Source organism: Pristiophorus japonicus, chromosome 10, assembly GCF_044704955.1.
Source record: "Pristiophorus japonicus isolate sPriJap1 chromosome 10, sPriJap1.hap1, whole genome shotgun sequence".
NCBI classification, from domain to species: Eukaryota; Metazoa; Chordata; class Chondrichthyes; family Pristiophoridae; genus Pristiophorus; species Pristiophorus japonicus.
The window spans coordinates 97,389,708-97,415,126 of NC_091986.1; the positions used below are offsets into that span (position 1 = coordinate 97,389,708).

The 25,419-nt window shown below is 44.9% G+C and overlaps 1 protein-coding gene and 2 pseudogenes across 1 annotated transcript in view; all 3 read left to right on the top strand.

Moving 5' to 3' along the window:
- The first annotated feature begins 6,487 nt into the window (after positions 1-6,487).
- The window catches only part of LOC139275036 (progesterone receptor-like), a 456,927-nt gene continuing 437,995 nt past the window's right edge, over positions 6,488-25,419 (top strand). The window contains exons 1-2 of the mRNA XM_070891938.1: positions 6,488-6,540; positions 7,060-8,310. Coding sequence (XP_070748039.1) covers positions 7,094-8,310 — 1,217 coding nt within the window. The 5' untranslated portion in view covers positions 6,488-6,540; positions 7,060-7,093. The remainder of the gene's footprint in view (positions 6,541-7,059; positions 8,311-25,419) is intronic.
- LOC139275431 (U2 spliceosomal RNA) lies at positions 10,420-10,659 on the top strand (annotated as a pseudogene).
- LOC139275464 (U2 spliceosomal RNA) lies at positions 10,790-10,968 on the top strand (annotated as a pseudogene).

The window sequence follows — 25,419 nt, forward strand, 5'->3', positions numbered from 1 at the left end:
TTTCAGGTGTCAGTGGGGATGTTGCACTTTATCAAGGAGGCTTTGAGGGTGTCCTTGTAATGTTTCCTCTGCCCACCTTTGGCTCGCTTGCCGTGAAGGAGTTCCGAGTAGAGCGCTTCCTTTGGGAGCCTCGTGTCTGGCATGTAAACGATGTGGTCTGCCCAGCGGAGCTGATCAAGTGTGGTCAGTGCTTCAATGCTGGGGATGTTGGCCTGGTCGAGGACGCTAACGTTGGTGCGTCCGTCCTCCCTGGGGATTTGTAGGATCTTGCAGAGACATAGTTGATGGTATATTTCCACTGACTTGAGGTGTCTACTGTACATGGTCCATGTCTCTGAGCCATACAGGAGGGCGGGTATTACTACAGCCCTGTCGACCATGAGCTTGGTGGTGGATTTGAGGGCGTAATCTTCAAACACTCTTTTCCTCAGGTGGCCGAAGACTGTGCTGGCGCACTAGAGGCAGTGTTGAATCTCGTCGTCAATGTCTGCTCTTGTTGATAAGAGGCCCCCGAGTTATGCGAAATGGTCCATGTTGTCCAGGGCCGGGCCATGAACCTTGATGATTGGGGGGGCGGGGGAGTGCTGTGCAGTGAGGGCAGGCTGGTGGAGGACCTTTGTCTTATGGATGTTTAGCGAAAGGCCCATGCTTTCGTGCGCCTCAGTAAATACGTTGACTATGACTTGGAGTTCAGCCTCAGTGTGTGCGCAGACACAGGCGTCGTCCGCGTACTGTAGCTCGACGACAGACGTTAAGGTAGTCTTGGACCTGGCCTGGAGTTGATGAAGGTTGAACAGGTTCCCACTGGTTCTGTAGTTTAGTTCCATTCCAGCGAGGAGCTTGTTGACTGTGAGGTGGAGCATGGCAGCGAGGAAGATTGAGAAGAGGGTTGGAGCGATGACACAGTCCTGCTTGACCCCAGTCCGGACGTGGATTGGGTCTGTAATGGATCCGTTGGTAAGGATCATGGCCTGCATGGTAGACTGTATGGTATGACACAAAGCCATAGAGACCAGGCAAGTCACAGTTGGATCCATTGTGTGTGTTAAGTCTGTTAAATGATGTAGCTTCAAAGATCACAAAATTTTAATACAATATGCCCAATTCACCTAATCTTCTAGGCCTGTCCATCAAACCTTCCATCAAAACAAATCTCTGCCCATAGAAATGGCCACGCACCCAAATGAAATGGGAGTCGTCTCCAATTGAATTTGTTCAGAGGTCTCTCAACATTGTAACCAGATTTTCAAATGCAGCAGGAAACAAATAATTTTTTTGTCTTTTAATTGCAATTTTTTCAGCATTTTTTATATCATTTATCCTCACTGAGACCGGCTCTGTATTTTCTGGTTTTTTTAATGCATTTTTATGGCAAAGTATAAGTCTACATTAAAGAATGAAAAGATTCACCAAAACATGCTGTGCCTGATGTGCATGAATGATGGGTGAATGTGATGAAACGTTAAATTTTAAGACTCAAAGAAGAAATTTATTGGTGTGAGTTTGGCGCTTCCTTGGACCCCAGGGGGGCTAAATTCAACAACCGCCAAAAGCGGGCATGGGGATAGCAATGCATGATTAACCTGCGCCCGTTCAATATAATGTAGGCAGCACGCCAACTTCAGGCAGCATGCCAAATTCGTGCTGCCTGCTCATTTCAATTATTTCAGCAAGCAGACAGCACTAACCAGGCTGTTGATGGGCTGCACACATCAGCAGGGGTCCCAAAATCGTGAGGGGCTTGTACCAGTTAAAGCTAGCCTGCTGCTCTTAAAGGGGATGTGCATTCTGGCTGGAGCAGATGCTGGAAGTTGTTCAGGAACTGAAACTGACCTTCGAAACAGTGAGGGATGGCACAACGTGGGAGCAAGTGGGTTCCAAGGTTTTCCGACGCTGCACCGAAGACCCTGATAGAGTGAGTGGAAAGGAAGAGAGCTGTGCTGTATCCACAGGGTGCCAGGAGACAATAAGACACATGCTCAAAAAGAGTGGGAGATGATTACCGTGGCAGTCAATGCCAAGAGCCAAGCACTGGAGGGCCTGGATCCAGTGCTGCAAGAAGTTCAACGACCTCACATGCGTAGTCAAGCTCAGTGAATGCATCTTCAACTGCCATTTCCTACTAACTGCACCACCAGCCTCAGCCACTGCTCAATGCACTCTCATCACTCACCTACTAACAATCTCTATCAATCAGGACTCCTACCTTACATTCATAGCTTTACCTCACTGCCACTCACTTAGCATTGTTGCAAGCTTCACATTCACATATCGCAGTTTGCACAGACTGCCAGCTATTCAACCATGACAGCCACATCTCCCAAACAGATTGCACCACACTCACTGACACACTTCCCTCTCTCTTGCAGGACAAGGTGGCGCACAACCAGAGGCAGCAGGAATGAACTGGTGGGGGATAGGCATGCTTGCAGGTCTTCACGGTGCTGGCCATTATTAGAATGGCCATTGTTGGGGCCGTGGCGAGTGGTGGGACTGATACCATTGAAGATGACGGTTTCCTCATACCTAATCCTCCTTCTCACATCCCACTTCCCCCTCATCCTACAATTTCTCTGATTTACAAGCTGCAGATGGTGTAAGCTTGCAGCTCTTACTTTCCCCCTCCCCTCACCACAGTATTACCCTTGTGCTTTTCTCCTTTCAGATACCCAAGAACTGCAACCTGCCCAGGAAATGGTGGAAGAGCAAGAAGACAGCGATGATGAAGACACACCATCACTCGATTTCACACTCACAGCCACCAGCTCAGATACTGACACTGCACATAATTTAGAGGATAGCTTAGCCGCGGGATCTTCATGTGGTGAGACAACAGACACGATTGGCCTGCGGTTAGGCAGGGGGCAAGGATAGCACAGGTGCCAGTTCATTGGAGCGCCAAGTTGCACATGGGTTCTGCTGCAGAGGACTCAGATAAGGACTTCAATGGGGCAGACTACAGAAGGCGGCTGATGGGTGTACACAACAAAATGCTTGGTGCATTGGGAAGCCTGCCAGAAAGCTTGCATGCAATTTCAGGAACATGGAGGAGTCCAGCACCAACTTGCCATAGGGCTTTGCGCAGAACTTGGAGCCCATGATTTTTAGCATGGAAGTGGTGGCCAACTCCATTAGCACACTTATGAGCCCAACCATGATGCAGCATCTGATGGCCAATGTCTCGGCTTCCATTGTAGCACAAGAAGCAGCGATCCAATGTCTGAGTGCAGCAGTGGAACCTCAGACTGTTGCCGTCATGGCTCTGAATTACAGTGTTTAAAGGGGCTAGCAGCAAATCACAGCAGTCCAGCAAGCTGTCTTCCAATAAATTATTATAATTGTTGAAGCGCCTCCATGGCAGAGTGAAAATGGCTCAGTGGAGCTCGAACCTGCTGTCCTCATTGAGGATAACAGCTTTGGTCCTCCCACCAATGCCACTCAGCTAGTGTCCTTGTTGTTGCATGTCAGCCAGCCATCCCAGACTGCTGCTGTCCATGCCCATGTGTTGCAGACTACAGCTAAGAGCAGCTAGAGGTCATCCTCAAAGGCCATCTGCAGTCTCCTCCACTGAAAGTCAGCAGCCTTCCATCAGCCAAGCTGCAGCCATTGGGGTAGCACTGCTTAGGAGCACTAGGACAGGCAAAGGCGCATGGGAGACAGGCATGAAGGAAATGCACATGGGTGATTAGTTTAGCGTTGTATGAAACATGGCATGATTTGATTTATAAATTTGGTTTGGAATGCTTATTTTGTGAAGGCATTTAATTTTACATTGTAGCCGAGTTCTTCATGGATAGCCCGGCCAGAAAGGGTTGCCGAGGTTGCCTCATCGTGACCTCTTCCTCCTCCTGCTCAGCCGTTCTCAAAAAATGCCCTGCACCACGGGAAAGCCTGCAATCCTAGTGAAGTCGCATGCTCACTCTGCCCGCTTGTCTCTGTCAAGAGAGAATGAAATGTAGTCAGCTCTCTTTGAATACGCAACAGTGGACAGCAAACTGCGAGATGTTACAAATATCTCCAGCTCCAGCCTGGAAGGAGCCAGACACACAAAGTTCATCGCCACAGTCACCTTCGCTGGCAATGTGGTCCTTATCCTGCTCTGAGACTGTGGCTGCAGATTTCAGTGTGGACATCCTTACTGTAGCGCAGACGTCTCATACATTGTTCCTTGCTGAGGTTGAAGTAGGAAAATTGCTTCTTGAACATCCTAGGTGGAGATGGACTACTGCTGAGACCACTTCTCCACCCCCTCCCCTCCCCTCTTCTAGCAGTTTGTCCTGCTCTGCGTGGCCTCTGTTTATTCTCCCAGTTATGCTGTATTCCAAGGGAAATTCTTACTCGTACACCCATGTATGGCAGCAAGTGTTTTGTGCAGAAGTCTTGAAATCAGGAGAAAGTCCTTCAGCACCTGCCACTCCACTTCCTGTAGACTTTAACAACGTTAAACAACTGTAGAAAGCATCAAACACTTGTAGAAGCTTAGCAACAGCCAGAAGTAATCAACCAGCAACTAACCTGTAATTGATGATCCCTTAAAATAGCGCTGGTGGGGGTCCTTCCTGCTGATGAATACATATTCAGCTATGCAAGCTTTAGAGAGGGCGATGGCTGGAGCGTTGATGGCAGCAGTGGCATCGCGTTCTCTTTAAGCCGTCGGCTTTTCAATTGAAAAGAACGCATATGCGCGATATTTTGAATGGCCTGCACAGCCCCGCGCCAAATAAAATTAGAGAGAACATTGCACTGGCGTCAAATCAGCATTGCATGCTGATTGACTTTATGACCTGCTTGCTCTGTATACCTCTGGCGGACGTCCACTGCGCACACACTAACGCCCTCACCAATATGGCGTGCAGTGCGATTCATCTCACAAGTGTGCACGCGTGCCGCAGACGCCCTTTGAAGCTCTAAGGGCACTCGTAGCACACACAACGGTTTTGGCTGGTTTATAACAATTTACAGCCATTTTGAGTTTGGGTTTATTCTAATGAGATCGGGAGGATACTTGGGCGTTTTCACGATTGGCAAAATTGGTGCATCTCCAGGGACAACTTTCAGGTTGCGCCCACGATCGAAACTCCATGACTACATTTCGCACATGAATTGTAAGCATGACAAAAACGTCCCCAAATGGGTAGCTTCACAAGTGAATTACCAGCCAAAGTAATACTGCAACAGGCTTCAAGTCCCCCAGTTAGGGAGGGACAAACAGTTAAGAGATCCTGCTCCCAATCACTATCCAACGATTCCCTTAGTGGAAAATGTTGGGACCGGACAGTATCAAGCCCCTCCACGATGACGTGACCTATTGAGCTCACAAGTGAAAAATGACCATTTGTTTGGAAGGGAGCACTGGGGGCAGTAGGTACACTTGGATGTGAACTTCAGCATTGTTCGTGCTTTTCGAAGAGGGGAGAAATGGCGGAACACTGGACAAAAGTATTGTTTTAGAAGTGTGCACTATACTTTCAACTATTTCTTTCACAACTATTTCAATATTATCTTTATTATATAAATCCAATAACTGGTTGTAATTGCACTTTTTTGTTGCATTGAGATTATATTCTTTCCTTTAACAGTTCATTCGTCCCTTAATTGGGAAATATTCATTATCTAAAATCGTCTCGACGAGCGCTGTTGTAACGACAACTAGAGTCGAAGGACATGTAAGTGCACCCGTTGTTATTTCACACGTCACGCTTGCAGATCTTCGGTAACAGTATGTTATTTTACAAGAGAAAAAAATGTTAAATCCCTCCCCTTGTCCTTCTGTTAAATACAGCCATTTTATATGATCCATTGTTGACCCTCACCCCCAAAACTTTCCTATTCTGCAGTACAAGCACTAGCTACCATAGTTCAATACAATTCCAGTGCACTTTGACCAAAGCAGACAATAGTTCCTTTTGACACACAACATTGGATGTTTACATTACCGCTACTGATAAGTGTAACACGAATTAAATCCGATATTCTGTATTCCCCTTTTTTTTCAGCTATGGGCAGCTACCGCCGTATCCCTTTTGTGGCTCAATTCAATGGCAGGTGTCTGCTCCTCCCCCTTGAACAAATGTATTACTACTTCGAGAACGTGTTAAATTTAGAAAGTACTAAAGTGCAGTTTAGGATTTGTATCCTAAACGACCCCCGTGCGACTTTTTATAAATCTGAAAACGCGCATGAAGTTAGCGACACTTTCACCTTAATTCAGCCCGAGTGTATCAGTGCCTGCTTGAATGGCTTGGCTTTTTCAATGGTCTAATGTATTGACGTGAAATTGACAAGCACGACGCACTTGGTGGGGAAGTAAAGAGACAAAGCCGATTTGACAAGAGAGGAGGAGAAATGACTCCGGATGTTTCTACCTTGTAAGTTAAAATTTTCAGGAGTAAACTTTTTGTGACGTGTGATGATCGCTGCACAGTACGTAAAGTCTCACATCTTCATTAACACGTGATAGAGGGAGTGCCGAGACAGTGAGGGGAAGGAGACACAAAACGAGAGAGCAAGACGGCGGCGATCCCGCGTTCATACGTTCAGGTAGGAATTCTGAAGCCGAGCGAAACGAATTTAAAACAAACACCTTAGTTAAGAGCGAGGAGATGATACTGATATTCTTCACATGTGACTATCGCTTAAAATAAAACTCTGCCAACAACACTAGAGTTAGTTAAATACTTTACCCCAACTGGCATCTGCAATAATTAGACTGCAGTAAATATTTGTGATGTACGCGAAGAGAGAGGAGAGGAGGGGGCGTTCAATTGGGTTTATTTGGATTTGTTATAAAATAGTCAGCGGGCTCGGGTGTCCAAATATTTGCGAACTTTTAAAAATAAATCTGAGTTAGGAAATGCTTAGGCTGCACAGTTCATATTGAAAACAAATATTGAAATCCTTAAATTATTAACTTGATACATCTGTGACTTACCGTGTTTGTTTTAGTGCTCGGTCTTTAACCGTGTCAGTTTTAATTAAAATGAGTTAGACAGTTAAAAGTTGTACAGTTGGATGGGAAATGAAAGTTGGTGTTAAGATGTGCCCTGACGCCTTTGACAGTGAGGTGAGCAGATACGTGGGATGGAGTTGGTGCATGAGTAAAGTTGCAGAGTCGCGGTTGGCGGAGTTCACACTCGAGAATCAACACTACGACCAGAAAGCGAAGAGCAGCTGGTTTCTGCATTCTACATCCAGTGGGATGGAGCAAGGAGGCATGAAAAACATGGACGAGAAGGAAACAGCGGACAAGGTTCTGCCTTATTCTTCTGAAACTAGTTCCAGAGACGGGTGCTCAACAGACTTACTGAAGGCGGTTTCGGACTCAATGGGGCTGTATATGGATGACCTGCTCCCCCAGACTGAACTGACAACAGCTTTGGACAGGAAGCTTGGGACTGACTCGGAGAAAAGCAATATTCCCCCAAAGCATCTGGTCAGCATGGGCTTTTCTTCTGGGTCCAATCTCAGTGACGCGGCGGAGCCTACTACGTGGACAAATTGCGATTTAAGTTTAAGTGAAACAAGCTCTGAAGGGCTTGGGGCGGGAAAGCAATCCATCCCCGCTGACCCTGTGACTTCCTGGTCGCTGATCAACACAGATAGGAATATTCCCACAGAGCCCAAATTGCGCAAAGTGTGCCATGGAGAAAGTCTAAGTTTAATCGAGCACGGCGGAGCGGCCGCGACTCTGCAGTCCATGAAATCAGAAATCTGCCAAGACAGAGATGATGGCTGTCACCTAAACCCCCGCGGCCAGGTGTCACCACTGAATATTTTCCGTTTTCCTTTCCTGCCACTCAATCCGATCTATCTGGCCGCACGTACTCATCAACTTCTTACCGCGGATGATTGCGACCACGCTCCTTACATCCCGGACATCTCCAGCTCGTACGGTTTTGCCGAGACTGGCGGCTCCCCCAATTCAAAAGGTGAAAGGAATATCCAACCCGAATCGCATCCGACAATGAACATGAGCCAGGAACCCAGCAACACGTTCGGTTATATGCCCACTGGCTATTCCCCATATACTGACTATTCCGTTTCCCCTCAACAACAAAGACCCATCATGAGAGGCGAGCCACTTGAAGATGCTGTAATGTTTAAGACTGAACCTGTAGATTCCTATGGTCTCTCACACCATGAATCAGGACTCAATTGCAGCTTCTTAGTTCAAGATGATACCATGCCGTCTACTTCTTCAGCTCCTGTGACCTGGTACCAACCCATTACCTATTTGGGTTATCAAGGTGGAACGAAAGCAATGACAGACAATTATTCGCAAGGTTACTCCCAGTACAGTGCGTTGACAAGGTAAGCAGCACAGTTTTATTAATACATCGTTTTCAGATAGTCGAGGGATTTCCCGTTTGAGAAACTGTCGGTAAATTCTTTGATTCGCTGGTGCTATCATATATATTTTTAAATGAAACAAACCCAACAGCGCTCGAGAAAACGATTAACTTTCGTTGAGGTCTCTATTGGAAAACTATTGAGACATAATTCACCTAAAAGGTTAGAATGGCTAAGGTCAAAAGCTAAGGACAACGTTTCTTCTAACTTTTTAAATGCAGTCAAAATAATTTGATTTTACAATTGGGCTTAAATTTATTTTTTAAAAAACTTTTCCACCTGATCGATGCCATCTGTTGACTGTTTTCTGATATCAGCAAACAGTCTTTATTCCACTGGTTACTGATCTTAACTAAATACTGATGTTCATATGTAGGTAGCAGTGAAACGACTTCTTCACACAATATGTTGAACTAATCACATGTAGAATTTTAGTCCCGGGCATATTCATAAATTATATTGTTCCCAGATTATCTTTGCTTCTACCAATTCACAAAATTCTGATTTCATCCAGGCTAAATATTAATGTAATATTTTTAACAAGATATAGGCAGTTGCACTGGTGAATAAAATTCCGTAGTGTACTCACCAGTGCCGTCCCTATCATAAACTTTGAGCCATTATTTGTGGATGAATGCAACTTGTAACATTGAAACGTTTTCATCTACACCCCGGCTCCGGATCCTTCTCTTTCGTGTATTAGATTTAGGGTAAAATAGGAAAGTGGTTTTCCATCGCATTATTTATGGTTGACTAGTCAAGGCAGGCATTGAAATTCTTAAACGCGAACAACAAATGAAGGCTCTGACTCTGGCTCTGGCAGTATAATTAGAAGAAATACTTGTTACTTTATAGGGAATTTAAAAGGATTTAATAAGTTTATTCCTATCAGCATAACGTTAATTTTATGAGTTTGGTACCTTGGAAAATATTTTAGTTAAACAATAAGCCACTTTAGAATTATATTACGTTTGCAGTGATGACTGACTTTCTTGTTTGTGAAAATTTATGAAAAGCTAGATGTAAGTAAAGAGTGATAGAAGAAAGAGGCAACACATTTAGTTATCCCTGCTTTTGGCATGAAGTTTTACTGAGAAAAATTGGAAAATAAGGTGAATTGAACTTGTAAGACCATGTTAACGGTTATGAATGAGCAAAACAGTGCAAGGTTCCATAACCATGGATACACATTGAAAGCTGAGTTTAACATTGGCATAAGTGAGGATTATATACTTGAAGAATTACAAGTAGTGGGACAACAGTGATTAGTACTGCAGTATTTTGAGTACAAGCATGGGTGCAGTAGTCCGTCAGACATTTTGTGATTGATAAAGTAGAGAGCGAGAGAGATCTGAGAACACAGAGGGCATAGGAGGCTCCTAAGTCACAGCAGGTACTACATCACACAATAAATCTACGATAATAGAACTAGCTAACTGGACATGGTGAAGAAAGACTGCTTAAGGAAGCTTAAACACAGCAGAGATTTTGTGACTGGGGTGTGGACCTGGTGGACAAAAACCTGCAGGGACATCAACCACCTATAATGTACAGCCAGGATCAGCAAAGAGCACCACTGTCTCAAACCTTCCAGGCATCCATACGGGCATCTCGAGTCTGACTCTTTGCCCCATTAAGGAAATAATTGAAGCCCAGTAGCCAGTAGCATGCACCCTAGCTACATTTGCTGCAGCAAGAATAAGTAACAGAACAGCCAAAGTAGGCAGGAAGACATGAAAGATTGGATAGGCTGTTTGTCATCCCCATTTTTTTTTTTGCTGTGTAGCAATATGGTTTGTTTGGCTTTTAGATACTGATATTTTATTTTCTGCATGGCAAAAGAATGACAGATGATATAGTCCGAGTGAATGAAATTCAGTGGTGAAGTGCTAGTGGTATGTGTATTTAATGTGTTTTGCTCCTATGTTTGTTCTTTGTGTTATGAACTTCATGCTACTCATGTGATGACCGTGCATAGCTAAAAGTTGGACTCCTCTAAACTATCAAGACTACCTTCCAGTGTCATGTTTAAGGAGGCAAATGACTTCTTAATATGGTCATGTTGTTCTAACAGTATCTGTCGGCCTTTTGGCTAAGATCATGCGTAACTGACCTGACAGGGGAGTAACCATGACCCCAACGTGGTTCTCCCTGGATCAGGAAGGTGATTCTCCTATGCTTTTTGGAAATAGGAGGTGGGTGGGGTGGCTTGAACCATCCACCTCCACGGAGGTGTGTGGGGGGCCTGACCCATCCACCTCCATGGCACGAACCTGGTATTGCAGTACTTCCAGGAACGGTGCAGTGGCTCTAGGCCTTTTGGCTAAGAGCATTGGCGCAGAGTGATCCTTGATGTGTGCAAGGTGACCTCTGGCGTTTGTGATTTGACAAAGAATTGGAAAGATTGGCAACGAATTTAAAAAAAAAAAACAGTATCTGTATGACTTCTCGGCCTTTTGGCTAAGATCAAGTATAGTATCTGTTCTTATCAGTTTAATATCCCCTATGGGGACATGATATTGAATTGATTTTTGGACAGGGAGCTGGATCAGGGGCATGCCCCGTCCATTCCATGCACTGACCTGGTATTGCAATATTTCCAGGAACGGTGCAACTTCACCTCTCGGCCTTTTGGCCTAAGATCAAACACATTGGCGCAAAGTGATCTTTGGCATTAGAGTTGATCTGGAACGAAATTGGATTAAAATAAATAATAATATGAAATAAAAAATAATTAAAAAAAAAACGAATCTGTATGAAAGCAGGAGCACTAAAGTTTGAATTCCCATATAAATCAGTAGTGGACTACCTTCCTTTGCGAGCTAGATTCTTGCCCTCATTAAGTGTCATGGCTGCTATCCTTTTCTCACCAGAGCTCCGTGCTTCACCTGTGCTCAGTGCCTCACCCTGCACTGCATTTTCATCACTATCAACATCTCCTGTAGTGTGTTTATCTGTGATGTTTCCAGATTTGAATGGGGTGATGACAATAGCTGCCTAGGTCTGTGGTGCTCCTTGGATGTGGCTGGTGGTTGACTTTGATTGATTTATAAAGACAACAGATAGTATATTATCAGTAGATAAAAAAACACTTATCCAATTGCTTATTAATTTTGCTCTTCTGAAATTAAAAGTTGAGGCTTATCATCACATGCATAATTATGCCCTTGTACATAACCAATACTTATGAATGCATTCATGAAACATGCCATAGAAATCTTAGAATATATGATTAATATAGTTAATTAATTTACCACATGCCCTTTATGGTATTTCAATCACCACAGGCTCAATCCATTTCAAACTCTCAGCCAAACAAATGATTTTTTTCCTCATCCAGCATGAGGTTCAGCATCTGTTGTACATTGTGCCCTCCTATCATGTGAGAGTTTTGGCTTTAAAAGTTGGAGTTGTCGGGTGATTTGACCCATGAAGATTATCTTACATCTGAAACTTTTCCAGATGTGAAAATAGTTTGTGTGCCCCTGTTTTGCAGTAATATTCATGTATTATCATCGTACTTCTCTTTTTGATTAATCTTCTTTCCCTCCTACAATTTCTTCTGAGTGGGGGAGTCAGAATTAAACCTTTCAGTGACATTTGGAATGCTGGCATCTTCTTTGTATTATTAAGAAGCTGTCCTCCCCCATTAAAATTGTGCTGCCATCTAGCATTGTCTATGTTCATGGCACTTGCAAAGCCTTCTCATTGAAACCAACCTTCTACTTTTGTTGTTGAATCATTTCCACCAATATTCTACATTCCACAGCTGTATCCTATCACTTTTCAAATTTATATGGGTTAAGTGATTGTTTAACCACTTCAAACATATGGAATAAAGATTATTGTAAATGGCCATGATTGTTACTTTTTACTCACATTTCTCATACTTTCCATTTAAGAATGCCATTTGCTATGGTAATTTCATTTGTGAATCGGTTAAATGTTCAAGCAAGAGCCTCTAAGCCTGATTTCTACAAACTGAGGAACATCAGACCCATTATATTGAACCAGTTCAGGATTTATTTATTGTATATTGTTAGGTGAAGCTAGGGTAGTGCAATGGGTTAGACTATTTCTTTCGTTGCTGGCTACAATTATCCCAACTGTTTGGGAAGTTTCAATGTAATTCAAAATGAGAAAAAATCAATAGCACAGAGCTGCCCATACTTCATTGATGAAAGACACTAAATTGTCTATCTCACTGAGAGACAACAAAGATGTTTAGTAAAAGTGATAAGAAAATTTGTTGTAGGAAACTAAGTGGTGCCATGAGGTTAGCATACTGCCTTTTCACTTGGGGGCCTGGATTTGAATCCAATGTAGTCTTTTGGGATTATAGGGGCCGAAATTCATTAACTCATTGCCCGCTGCCGTCGACTACCACCCATTGCCACCGACATTGCTCTTCTTGATCCGCCCAGTGCCACTTTTGAGGTGGCCTGGAGCAGGCAGGACGGGAGAGCTGCCGGGAGCGGACGGCTGAGTGGTGCAACTGAACTCCCACCCGCCGAGCTCCCATATTGATGCAGGCGGGAGTCAGCGGGACTCGGCGGTAGAACGGGGGTGGACCGCTGTGAGAGGCTGGTCTGTCCTCGACGGTGAGTATGAAGAACCTGAAAAAAAGGTAAGTGAACATTTTATTAAAAAATTTCCACAGCGACTTACCTGCACAAAGTCCCCTGGAGGTCATCCGATAGTTTAAAAAAATTTTTTACTGCTGAATTTTTTTTCCAGGTCTTCGACCCTCCGTGGGCCTGATTCCATCCTCAGCGGCACTTGGGCGGCAAGTGCCTCTGCCACCGAGAATGAGACCTCCCACCCACTGCTGCCCAGATTGGCGGCGTTCGTCGTCCATTTGCCGCCAGCTGACCTTCGAGGGACCTCGGCGATGAATATCCTGCCCAAAGTACCATCAGGTACCTCAGTGGCACTTTGGGTGGCACTTGGACGAGCGGAGGCCTTGATGAAAATTGGCCCCATAGTCTCTCTGTCCTCTAGTTAGAAGAGCCCAATGTGAAATGTATCACAGTCACAACTGAGCTTCTGGTGGAGTATCATCCCACGAAAGATAGCACTAATTTAGCACTAAATTGACGATCTTACCCGGAGAGGCCACAAGAAGGGCTGGTGTGGGAAATTGAAATTTGACAGTGGTGCAGTAGTGGGGGCACTCTTCTGAAGTTAGCAGTTTAGACTTGCTGTTGGGATGAATTAGATGGATATTTCTGCTACAACGAAAACTTGTTATACTAGGTTTCAAGTACTTGATGCTGTCAATGATACATGAAATAAAAAATGTTCTGTTACCTAATCCTCATATTGATGAGAACAAAAAAAATAAAATTTAAAAAATACAAAAAATGAAAATCACACTGGTGCACTCAGGATATTCCTCAGAGATTAGGTATATCTGGAGTAGAGGGAACTTCACCACGCATCAAAGCTTCAATATGCCTGACTTAGGATTGCTGGATGCCTTAACTAAGAACATATTCTATTCCTCGGCACTGAACACCCCTTGCCTTCAGTGTAAATTTAAACCCCTTCCCAACTCTTCTCCAGATAACACAGGATCCTTTAACTCACTTATCGTGCACAAGATGATCCAGTTGTTCTTCACTGCTTGAATTTTCTTACGTACGGAGGATGTCATTGGACTTTATGGGGTAAACTTCCTGAGTCTATGTTGATGCCAAGATACCTTTCCCACTGTCAGTGTATATTGGAAGGCAGTGCAGCACAGAATATTTAGACTTGTATGCTGCTACTGAAATCTACATTTAGAAGAATGGGAAATAAGCCTCTGCATCATAAGGAATTATAAATGTATAAACCCAATTTGAGTTTATGTTGTGCTGTAGACTTGTTGGGATGTATGTGGGTTGTAAAATCTCTATAAACATTCGCACAAGGAAGCTGCTATAATTTAAACACCTAGAATATTCATTCTGCCATGAATTGAAGAATTAACTATTCATATGCAATCATTTAAAATAAATGTATTACAAACTTGTATATGTAATAGTAAGATATTCACACTTGCAGCTGACTGACTGAAATCTTTTTGGAATTTGATCATAGAATGACATAGATGTTGCAATACATTTTAAAGCAAATGTATATTTTGCATTCGGTTTCAGAACCTTCTCTTTAATGAGAACTACATATTAGGCAGGACTTTCCACCTAAATGACACTAGTTTTCTGGTGTTACTCAGCAGGCGAGGGCAGAACCTGTACCACTGGGTCTCTACGCACTCTGTGCCTTTACCTGCTGTCACTTATGCCAGACACTGGAAGTGTCCAGGTATATTCAAATAAGATAGTAATGACAGAGTGACATAATTCATAATTATCGACCTAGCAATTCTGGATGCTAGTCATGCTAGATGCTAATTGATATTCAGTGCTGCTAGAAGCAGCAATATTTAAATGACATACGCCAATGAGTGAAGTTGATTACAGAGCAATTGATTTCAGATTGTCCCGTACTCCTGGGTGGCAGCAGGCACCTTTAAGCTGCTGCAAGTTTCAGAGTTGTGCATTTGACATCATGAACAGGAGTTCCCCCAAATAATTTGCATAAGACCAATGCTAGGAAATTTGCTGGAGTTAGTGGTGAGACTGCTGCGGTAGTGGAAATTCTCACCAGTCAGGTCTTTCAGGCAACAAGCTGAATGATTTCATATGTAGTTCTCCTAACCTTTAACATAGAATTCTAATGTTGTTTACAGAGATTTCACAAATAAATTTTACCAGCTTTTGTTGTCATTTTGTCCATTTCAAAACTGTCTCTTTACAATCTCACTGCAAACTAATTTGAATTCTGGGATACTTAATTGCAAGTACAATCATTTTGCTGCATCAATTGCGAAAAATTTACAGTGGTCTACAAGCATCATCATTGGTTGCATGTTCAGTTACGATTGATAATGGTTCAGTTACACTACTGGTAAAAGTAGAAGCTAACCTTCATAGTGTGCTCGGGGCATTTAAGTGATACAAATTATCATGCTTGTTATAAATGGATATGAAGTGATATGGGAATTTCAAATGTTCATAGAATCATAGAAATTTATGGCACAGAAGGAGCCCATTCACTCATTGTGTCCGTGCTGGCCGAAAAAGAGCTATCCAGCCTAATCCCACTTTCCAGCTCTTGGTCCGTAGCCTTGTAGGTTACGGGACTTCAATTGCATATCCAAGTACTTTTTCAATTTGATGAGGTATTCTGGGCCCGAAATTCAGTGCCGCTGGAAAGCTGGTGCTCCCCCACCTTTTTGTGGCCATTAGTGCCAAAATTCTTTTGGGGTGGCTGGGCCACCCCATAATCAGCTCCAAAAGTGAACAAATGGGTTCCAGCGCAAATAAACCTTTCTAAAGTGGATTTTTCAGCGGTGTGGCTGTCTTAATTTGAGCGTTATCACCACTGAGAAATTCAGCATGCAGGTAAGGGTTTCTAATGAGCCAGCTGCTCCCTGGCCTTTTTAAAGGCCAAGATTTAAGGCAAGGCCTGGAGTTTGGAAGGAGTTTGGAAGGATGGCTGGTGTAAGAGGTGCATGGAGAGCCAACACATTCACTGATATGGAAATGGAGACACTGATGTGTGGATGACAGAAGAAGAATACTGTTTCCTGACGTGAGGAGACCTGGCAGACAGCCAATACAAAATTGCATGGAGGAAGATTGCAGGGGAGGTGTCGGGCACCTCCATATATGTGAGGATGCACCCTCCCAGGAGGGTGCTGGCCAATCTGCACCCGGCCCTTCCAGGCCCAGAGGCCTTCCAGGGCATCCTAGAAGGACAGCTGTAGGTCCCAGACAAGAACCACAGCAGCCTTCCCGGACCCATGATGCAGGTGCAGGGATGACTGCCATAGCATTTGGGTAGTCACATGTAACAGGTGTTTAGTGAGATGCACAGGTGTAAAAAGTGATTACAGTATTATTATATTCTTTATGTTCTGTTTTTTGTAGTGATTTGGATAATTTGATAAATCTTTATTTTTGGCACATATATCTGGCCAGGTGTGGGCAATTCTGCGTTAAGGTACTCATTGCGATGGCCATTGAAAGTGGAACCTGAAGGGTCATGTGTGGATGGGATTATCTGAAGCAAGCAGCTAAAGGACGAAGCTGCATCTCCCTTCCAGGGTTGCAATGTGGACAACACCTCCTAGCTTTGAGGCGACGGGGATCATCCTCCTCCTCCTCCTCTTGTGGTGCTGCTGGCTCAACCTCCAGTGGCTGCCCAGGTTGTGCAGCATGCAACAGACCACAACGATTATGGAGACCCATTGAGGAGATTACTGCAAAGTGCCACCAGAGCGGTCCAGGCACTGGAACCTCTGCTTAAGGATTCCTATGCACTGCTCGATGATGCACCTGGTGGCACAATGAGCGTCATTGTCTGCATGCTGTGGCACTGTCCTGGGGTTCCACAGTGGAGTGAGTAGCCAAGTGGATAGGGGATATCCCTTGTCCCCAAACAGCCAACCGCAATCCTGATTCGGGCCGGTGAATACGACAGGCACACTGGTCTGGTGCAGAATGAACGAATCATGGCTGCTGCCTGGGTACCTCGCATCAACTGCCAGGATTCGACACTGGTGGTCACACGAGCTGCACATTCAGCAAGTGGAAGCCTAAGATCTCGGGGTGATGATGTGGCACCCTTAGCCCAATGTGTGTGCAGTTAATGGCACCTTGCACCCTCAGGAAACCTGCCATTCAGACAAATCCTGCCTGCCGCTCCACCTGTTTGTCCCTTGTTATCGGGAAGGAGATGTACTGGACCCTTCATACCCAGCATTATGGTTGGTTCCACAAATGTTCTAATGGAGTTGCCCATCACTTCCATCCTGGAAATCGTGGGCTCCAAGCTTTCTGCAAAGCCCTGGGGAAGGTCGGAGTCATATACCACCATGCTCCTTGACACTAACAAGAGGCTCTCTGGCAGGCCTGCCATTGCATCAAGCATTTCTGTGAGCATGCCTATCACCCTTCTTCTGCAGGCCATCCCATCAAAGTCCTCATCTGAGTTCTCTGCAGCAGAACTCTTATGTGCCCTCGTGCTCCGGGGAGCTGGCACTTTCACTGCTTTTTTTCCCGGCTCTTGTTGCAGGCCACTCATGTCCAGCGACTCACTACATGCAGATCCGACTTCTATGCCCTCCTCTAAAATTCGCACAGTGCCATTTTCTGAGCTGGTGCCTGGGAGTGCCAGATCGAGTGATTTTGTCTCTTTTGTATCACTCTCCTCCTCTACTTCTTCCTGCACAGGTTGGGCTGCTGGCAGTTCTAGCGTATCTGAAAGGAGCAAGGCTAAAGGGTCAGATTGTGGTGAGGTGATGAGGGGGGAAAGCAAGATGTGCATGCTTACATGATCAGCTTATAAGTGAGAAGAAATTGTGGGATAACGGGGAAGTGAGATGTGCGAAGAATGAATAGGTATGAGTATATCGTCAGCATTGCTTTCAGTCTTGCTGATTGGCATGGCATCAGTGCCGGCCCCTCCAATTATAGCAAGAACTGCCTCCTCCAGCTGAGTCAGGTTCTGGAGCTGTGCTTGCCCGCGGCCTCTTCGCTGCTGCTGGTGACCTTGGCCTGCAAGAGAAAGGGAAGTGTGTCAATGAGTGTGGTGGTGCAATGTGTTTTGGTGATGTGCCTGTCATGGTTGAATAGCTGGCACCGTGTGCAAGGTGTGAGATGAGTCTTGCAACAGTGTTAAGTGTTTGAGGGTGAGGTGAAGCTATGATTGTGAGGTATTGAGAGTCATGATTGATGGAGATTGTTGGTAGGTGAGTGATGGGGGTATGATGCATTGAGCAGTATGTGAGGCTAGTGGTGCAGATGGTGGGATATGGCATTTGAAGATGCTGACCTTAACCACCCATGTGAGGTCATGAACCTTCTGGCACTGGATCGAAGTCCTGGAGGAAAGACTGGTGGCATTGACAGCTATCTACTCCCAGTGCCTTTGTACAGTCTGTCCGGAAGGCCTCCTAACACCCTGTGGATTGAGGACCTGTCTCCTCCTATCGACCCCCTGCACCAGTGCTACGTCCGAGAACGAAGGTGCCTTTTCTCTGCTCTGTTGTGACATTGCTAACTTGCCCTTTGCTTACAATGAGATACTTTTTTCACAAAGCACCTCCCCTTTAAAAAAACACAGACAACGTTTCACTTTGTAGGTAATCTTTAAATACAGAGCATATTTCCCATGATATCAAGCCCCCTGTTGAGCACTGAGCCAACCAGTAGCGTGTTCAGCACTGGGCTCAATGCTTCAATCATATTATTGAGTGGACAGCTAGAATTTCATGTGCTGCTTCCATTACTTTCAATGGACAAAGAGATCGTGCATCGTGTTTTCGGGACTTATCAAATTTAACCACCATATTTTCCTTTGAGTATGAAGTTTAAGTGAAAAAGATTGATAGAAATTCATAATGTACTTTTTTATTCATTTCTACTGCTATTCCAAATACTTTCATTTTATAATGCGTTAAAGAAAATGTATGAGAAGGTTCTTAGTTAATGACTGTTAAGTCTTTGTTAAAGGTAACTTAGGAGAAATTAATGAGACTTGTATAGGGTATGGGGACCCCTGCCTCCAATTCATGGAGGAGTTGTTGGGGGGCAGGATTTCAATGCATTAGCACAGGTAGTACTTACTGTTTAAAAATAATCAGAAATGCCACTGTCCAGTCAAAGTATAGTAATACTATAGATATTTCAATTGTGTTTTAGCAAAATTGTGACTTTATAACCAAGATAATTTAATGGCAATATTTTATTGAGGATGAAATGAACATTTTATGAGTGCAATACATAGGTATAAATTAAGATTTTTTATCAAAAATTATAATTAATAAATTGCCCCAATGCGACACATTAGTAATATAATAAAGCGATATGATTTAGCAATGGATTGTATGTGAAATTATTTTGAACTATTTCAAAATTCTTATTTTTTTATACAATGTGTAGAAAACAATAGTAATTCAAAGTCATCGGCTAATGGTTTTATTACAAATTCAAAATACTGATTTGACAATTATGAAAAAATACATATGGACTTTTTGTGAAGCTTATGATGTTACAAATAATGGACTATAGTCCTCAGTGTTTTACGCAACTTGATTCTAACTCTCATGTCATTACAAAAATATTAATCCTTTCTGTTTATGCCAATATTTCATGATTATCCACATCATTGTCTCAAGTATGTTTCACGTCCCCTTGGTTCTCAGGGAGATTGCGGTTTGCTTTGAAGATGTGTATTTTGGGAAATGTATATGAGAGAACAAAATAAATCTATCTATCTACATAAAAAGTTCTCAAAGTAAAAGTGTGCCTATCAGAAATGAAAGTTTATATCATTTTGTCTCTATTTGACTGCATTATTATATTCTTTAACACAGAATCAATCTACAACTAAACATGTAGTGGATGTACCATTGGAGAAATAGCATCTTAAGAAAATAGAATCATAGAATCCCATCGGCTGGGTCATTGAATATATTTAAGGCGGAGATAGTCAGATTTTTGAGAGATAAGCGAATAAAGGGTTATGGGGAGCAGGCAGGGAAGTGGAGCTGAGTTCATGATCAGATCAACCATGATCTTATTAAATGGCGGAGCAGGCTCGAGGGGCCTAATGGCCTACTCCTGCTCGTGTCTGCGCTGGTCGACAAAGAGCTATCCAGCCTAATCCCACTTTCCAGCTCTTGGTCCGTAGCCTTGTAAGTTATGGCACTTCAAGTGCACATCCAAGTACTTTTTAAATGTGGTGAGGGTTTCTGTCTCTACCACCCTTTTAGGTAGTGAGTTCCAGATCCCCACCAAACGTTTCCCCTCAAATCTTCTCTAAACCTCCTGCCAATTACTTTAAATTTATGCCCCCTGGTTGTAGACCCCTCTGCTAAGGGAAATAGGTCCTTTCTATCCACTCTTTCCAGGCCCCTCATAATTTTATGCACTTCAATAAGGTCTCCCCTCAGCCTCCTCTTTTCCAAAGAAAACAGGATGCATCTATTTGTGGTGGGATAATGACCAACTGCATTCACACCCTATCTTGACTAATGTTTTCCTGACTCCTGGCATTACCATTTGAATTTGGGCCATCATCCCTTTTGTGTCTCTAATCTTTTCTGTCTTCCACCCTATCACAGACCTTCCCTTTTGTTCTTTCTTCCCCTCCCCCTTTCAGTGCTTGTTAAGAATCTGTTCTTTCCGAACACTCTCCAGTTCTGACGAAGCATCATCGACCCATAATGTTAACTCTTTTTCTCTCCACAGCTGCTGCCTGACCCGCTGAGATTTCCAGCATTTTCTGTTTTTATTCCAGATTCCAGCATCCGCAGTATTTTGCTTTTGTATTTGTGTCTATTTGTACCACACTTGTCTTTGATTGACTCTCCAATTTCATTGCACCTATTGCTGATTGGTCCCCTTTGGAGGATAAGCTACACCATTGAATTTTATTGTGTAGTGTGTACTTGGAACTGCCCAGCCCAAATTCTGACTGACTTCACAAATTGTAACTTGAGCCATTTTGACTTCAGAAGCCATAGAAGATAGATAGATCTACCCAAAAGCAACCAAATGCCAGCTGAAGTCCCTGATGTCAGCATAAGCACATGATCTTACCCGCAGCCCCCCCCCCCCACCTCCTTCCAGGCTCTCTATCCCTCCACTCCTCTCCGCCCCCCCCAGGCTCTCTCTTTCTCTCCTCACTCCTCCAGGAACTCTCCCTCTTTCTCCCCTCCTTCCCCCCCCCCCCCCCCACTCCCTCTCCCTCTCCCTCTCCCATCCCCACCCCCGGCCAGGCTCTAGCACCCTCTTCCCCCAGTCTCTCTCTCTCTCTCTCTCTCTCTCTCTCTCTCTCTCTCTCTCTCTCTCTCTCTCTCTCTTCCCCCCCACCCCCTCTCTCTCTCTCTCTCTCTCTCTCTCTCTCTCTCTCTCTCTCTCCCCCCCCACCCCAGGATCTCTTCCTCTCTTTCCCTCCCCCTCACCCCCCCAGGCTCTCACTCACTCTCCCTCTCTCTCCACCCCCCCCCCCCATCCCAGGACCTCTCCTCTTTCTCCTCTCCCCCCCCCCACCCCAGGCTCTCTCTCCCTCTCCCCCTGCACCTCCCCCCAGGCTCTCTCTCTTCCTGCCCCCCTAGGATCACGCCCCGCCACTCCCCCCAGGCCATCTCTCTCTTTCTACCCCCCCCCTTCCAAGCTTTCTCCTTCTCTCTTTCCCCCCCCCCCCTCAGGATCTCTCTCTCTCTCTCTCTCTCTTCTCCCCCTCCTCCCCCCCCCCCCCCACCAGGATCTCTCCCTCTCTCTCCTCCCCTCCCCTCCCAGATTCTCTCTCTTCCCCCACCCCTCCCCTGGATCTCACCCCCGAGGCTCTCTGTCTCTCCCCCTTTTCTCCCCCCCCCCCCCCCCCCCAGGATCCCTCTCTCTTCCCCCCTCCCTCCACAGGAGCTCTCGCTCTCCTCGCCGCCACCGCCACTCAGCTCTCTCCCCGTCCGCCGATTCTCTCCCCGCCCAGGCTCTTTCCCTCTCTCCCTCGGTCGCTTGGAGGCTCACAGGAATCAACAACGTGGTCGAGTCAGAGGAGCAGGCTCGCAGAGGATCAACAGCTACAACTCGAGGTATCTACAACGTGATCGGACTGATTACAGAGTCCCACTTCTGGTTTTTGGTGGGAGGCATCATCGGCAGAGTCTCGAGGGGAGGCAGGCGCAGAAGGACGGAAAAAGGACAGTACAAATAGACACATTGAAGAATTCAAATCCAGCCTATCCAATCTTTCCTCATCGCTAAAATTCTACAGTCCAGGCACCATCCTTGTAAATCTCCTCTGTACCATCTCTGGTGCAATCACATCTTTCCTGTAATTTGGTGACCAACACTGCACACAGTACTCTAGCTGTGGCCTAACCAGTGTTTTATACATTTCAAGCATAAACCCCCTGCTCTTGTATTCTATGCCTTTTCTAATAAATGCAAGTATTCCGTATGCCTTCTTAACCACCTTATCTACCTGGCCTGCTACCTTCATGTATCTGTGGACCTGCACTCCAAGGTCCCTTTGATTCTCTGCACTTCTCAGTGTCATACCATTTAATGTGTATTACCTTACCTTGCCTTGTTAGCCCTCCCCAAATGCATTACCTCACACATCTCCTGATTAAATTCCATTTGCCACTGTTCTGACCAGTTGATTGATATCTTCCTGCAGTCTACAGATTTCTTCTTCATTATCAATCACACAGCCAATTTTTGTATCATCTGCAAACTTCTTAATCATGCCCCCTAATTTCAAGTCTAAATCATTGATATTTCCCACAAAAAGCAAGGGACCTAGTACTGAGCCCTACGGAACCCCACTGGAAACATCCTTCCAGTCACAAAAATACCCATCAACCATTACCTTTTGCTTCCTGCCTCTGAGCTACTTTTGGATCCAACTTGCCACTTTACCCTGGATCCTATGGCTTTTACTTTCGTGACCAGTCTGCCATGTGGGACCTTATCAAAAGCCTTGCTAAAATCCATATACACGACATCAAACACACTACCCTCATCAACCCTCCTTGTTACCTCCTCTCAAAATTCAATCAAGTTAGTCAGACACGACCTTCCTAAGCAGTAAGAAAAAAATTAGCTGTTCATTGACTTTAAGATGTATCTAACAGTAAATAGCCTCGAACTGACTATTCAAACCAATATACTTTAGGCCTTAAAGCAAAAGATCCATTAAACTCCATGTCATCTTGGCACCAGAATAATATATTGTGTTACATAATATAACTCTCCTGACCTTTCAAAACAACTGGCCCTGATTCTAACCAAACCTGCCAGGCAGCACCAGGACAGGTGAGCAGTTAAAATCGGAAAAACTGGATTACTGCCCCATTCCTGCTGGAAAACAGCCAACCACCATTTTAACTTCAGAGTTGACTCTGGTTGAAAACTCACTGGTAAGAAACTGCAGGTACCTCATTAATAAATTCGAATAAGGGTTCGATGATGTCATATGCAATTTTAACTGGGCAGGTCAGAAGTGCCGTCTATCAGCAAACCTGCTAAGTAAAGCCCAGCAGGATTGGCTTCACAAACTGACTAACAGGACTGCAAGCTGAATTTAAAGAGGCACTCACCTGCAGCCACTTAGGTCATTGTGAGCTGTGTGCTATTAGGAATAGTATTGGCCGAGAAATTCATTCGGTTAGCACCTCTGGTTAGCACGTGGTGGGGCACTAAGGGGTTAGCGACTCGGCACGGCGAATGCAAGGGCGCCCATGAATTTTAATGCTGGTTTAGCGCTGATGGCCCCTGCACCTCGCAGATCGTGATGTCATAAAGTGCACAGTGCCCTGTTAGCGCCCGAGATGTAATATTGACTCTCGCCCCTTGCTCTATTGTCTCACGGCAACAACGGCAGCAAGAGGAGGCATTATGAACTCGGCTGGCCGCTTTGGTAGCAGTATTAAAGAGAGTGGTTTTCAGTTAGCACAACCTTTATTATTTGCACCACTCTGGTGCCTGCGCAAAGTTTTTCATGTTTCACTGGTGCAGAATGACCAAGCCCTCCACTTTGTGAGAGTGTTTGGGGCTGTGATGGCAGTCGAGCAGGTCACCTTGCAAAACAGAACTGCCGACAACTAGCTTGTGCAGCATCATTAGCCCTTCCCTTTAAGTGAGGAAAGCAGCCTCTCATACTGTTTCAATGCGCTCAAAATTGTTTAGCACTCTGCTGTTATCGCCCTGCTCTCGGACTTTAGCACCTTAAGAGAAGTGGTTAGCGCTTGATTTAGCAATCCACTTCCCTCTTGGAGCACTAAAACTGAATATCGCTGGAGGAGAGAATGATTAACGCCTGCCGCTACTTTTTCAACTTTTCAAAATTTGGGGTGCTACCGAATTTATAGCCCAATTGTTAAAGGCAGTACTGAGCTTCTACTTTGCTGCTTTTTGATTTTTTAATCTGACTTACCTACCCTGATTAAGCATTCACTGTTTATTATGGATGCTGTTATTACTTCACTCCTTTGGATGGATGAACATGTGGATGAGGATGAGGAGCAGTAGCCTAAACAACCAAGACAAACAGCAGGTGACGGGGGCTGTTCATACAAGGCTTTAGTCAGCCCACAGGTTCTTTAGGGCGAGTTACTTCCTTGTGCAGTGCAGGAGGAGGCTTTGTTGGCCGATCACACTGCTGGGAGTGTACTATAGACCCCCAAACAGTAATAGGGAGATAGAAGAGCAAATATGTAGGCAAATTTCTGAGAAGTGCAAAAACAATAGGGCAGTAATATTAGCGGGTTTCAACTCCCCTAATAATAACTGGGATAGAATCAGTGTAAAAGTTATAGAGGGTACAGAATTCTTAAAATGTATTTAGGAGAACTTTTTTAGCCAGTGCCTATCAAGCTCTCTACAAGAGTGGGGGTGGTCCTGGACTTTGTTTTAAGGAATGAAGCTGGGCAGCTGGAAGGGGTATCAGTGGGAGAACATATTGGTGGCAGTGATCATAATTCAGTTACATTTAGCATAGTTATGGAAAATTACACCTTCATTCTGCAAACACCCACCCATCCAGCAACGTTAGAGGATGGCTTATAGAGGACTCTCGCTTCTCGCTCCCTACTGGCCAACTCAACTGCTCCAACCGATCCCTGGCGATCCCAACGGCGGTGAGCCTCCAAACAGCTCCAAACACAGGTTTTGGCCCTACCTTCACTCCTCGCTCTCACGCACAAGCCTTCCCCCCCTTCGGGCCTCCATCCCTCCGGCGACGTTTGGGCCTTCACTCCACCAATGACGTCCGGGCCTCCATTCCTCCAGCAACATTCAAGCCTTCCTCCCACCAGCAACATCCTGGCCTCCCCTCGGCTGCTGGCCCCACTCAATGGTGGAGTCTCTGTCAAGCACATTGTGATATTTTCAGGGAGCTCACAGCACACACAGCCTTAAGATGGTAGAATCTCCCAGAAGTGTATGTAAAGAGAAAAAGGTTAGTAAAGACAAACGTAGGTCCCCTGCAGTCAGAATCAGGGGAAGT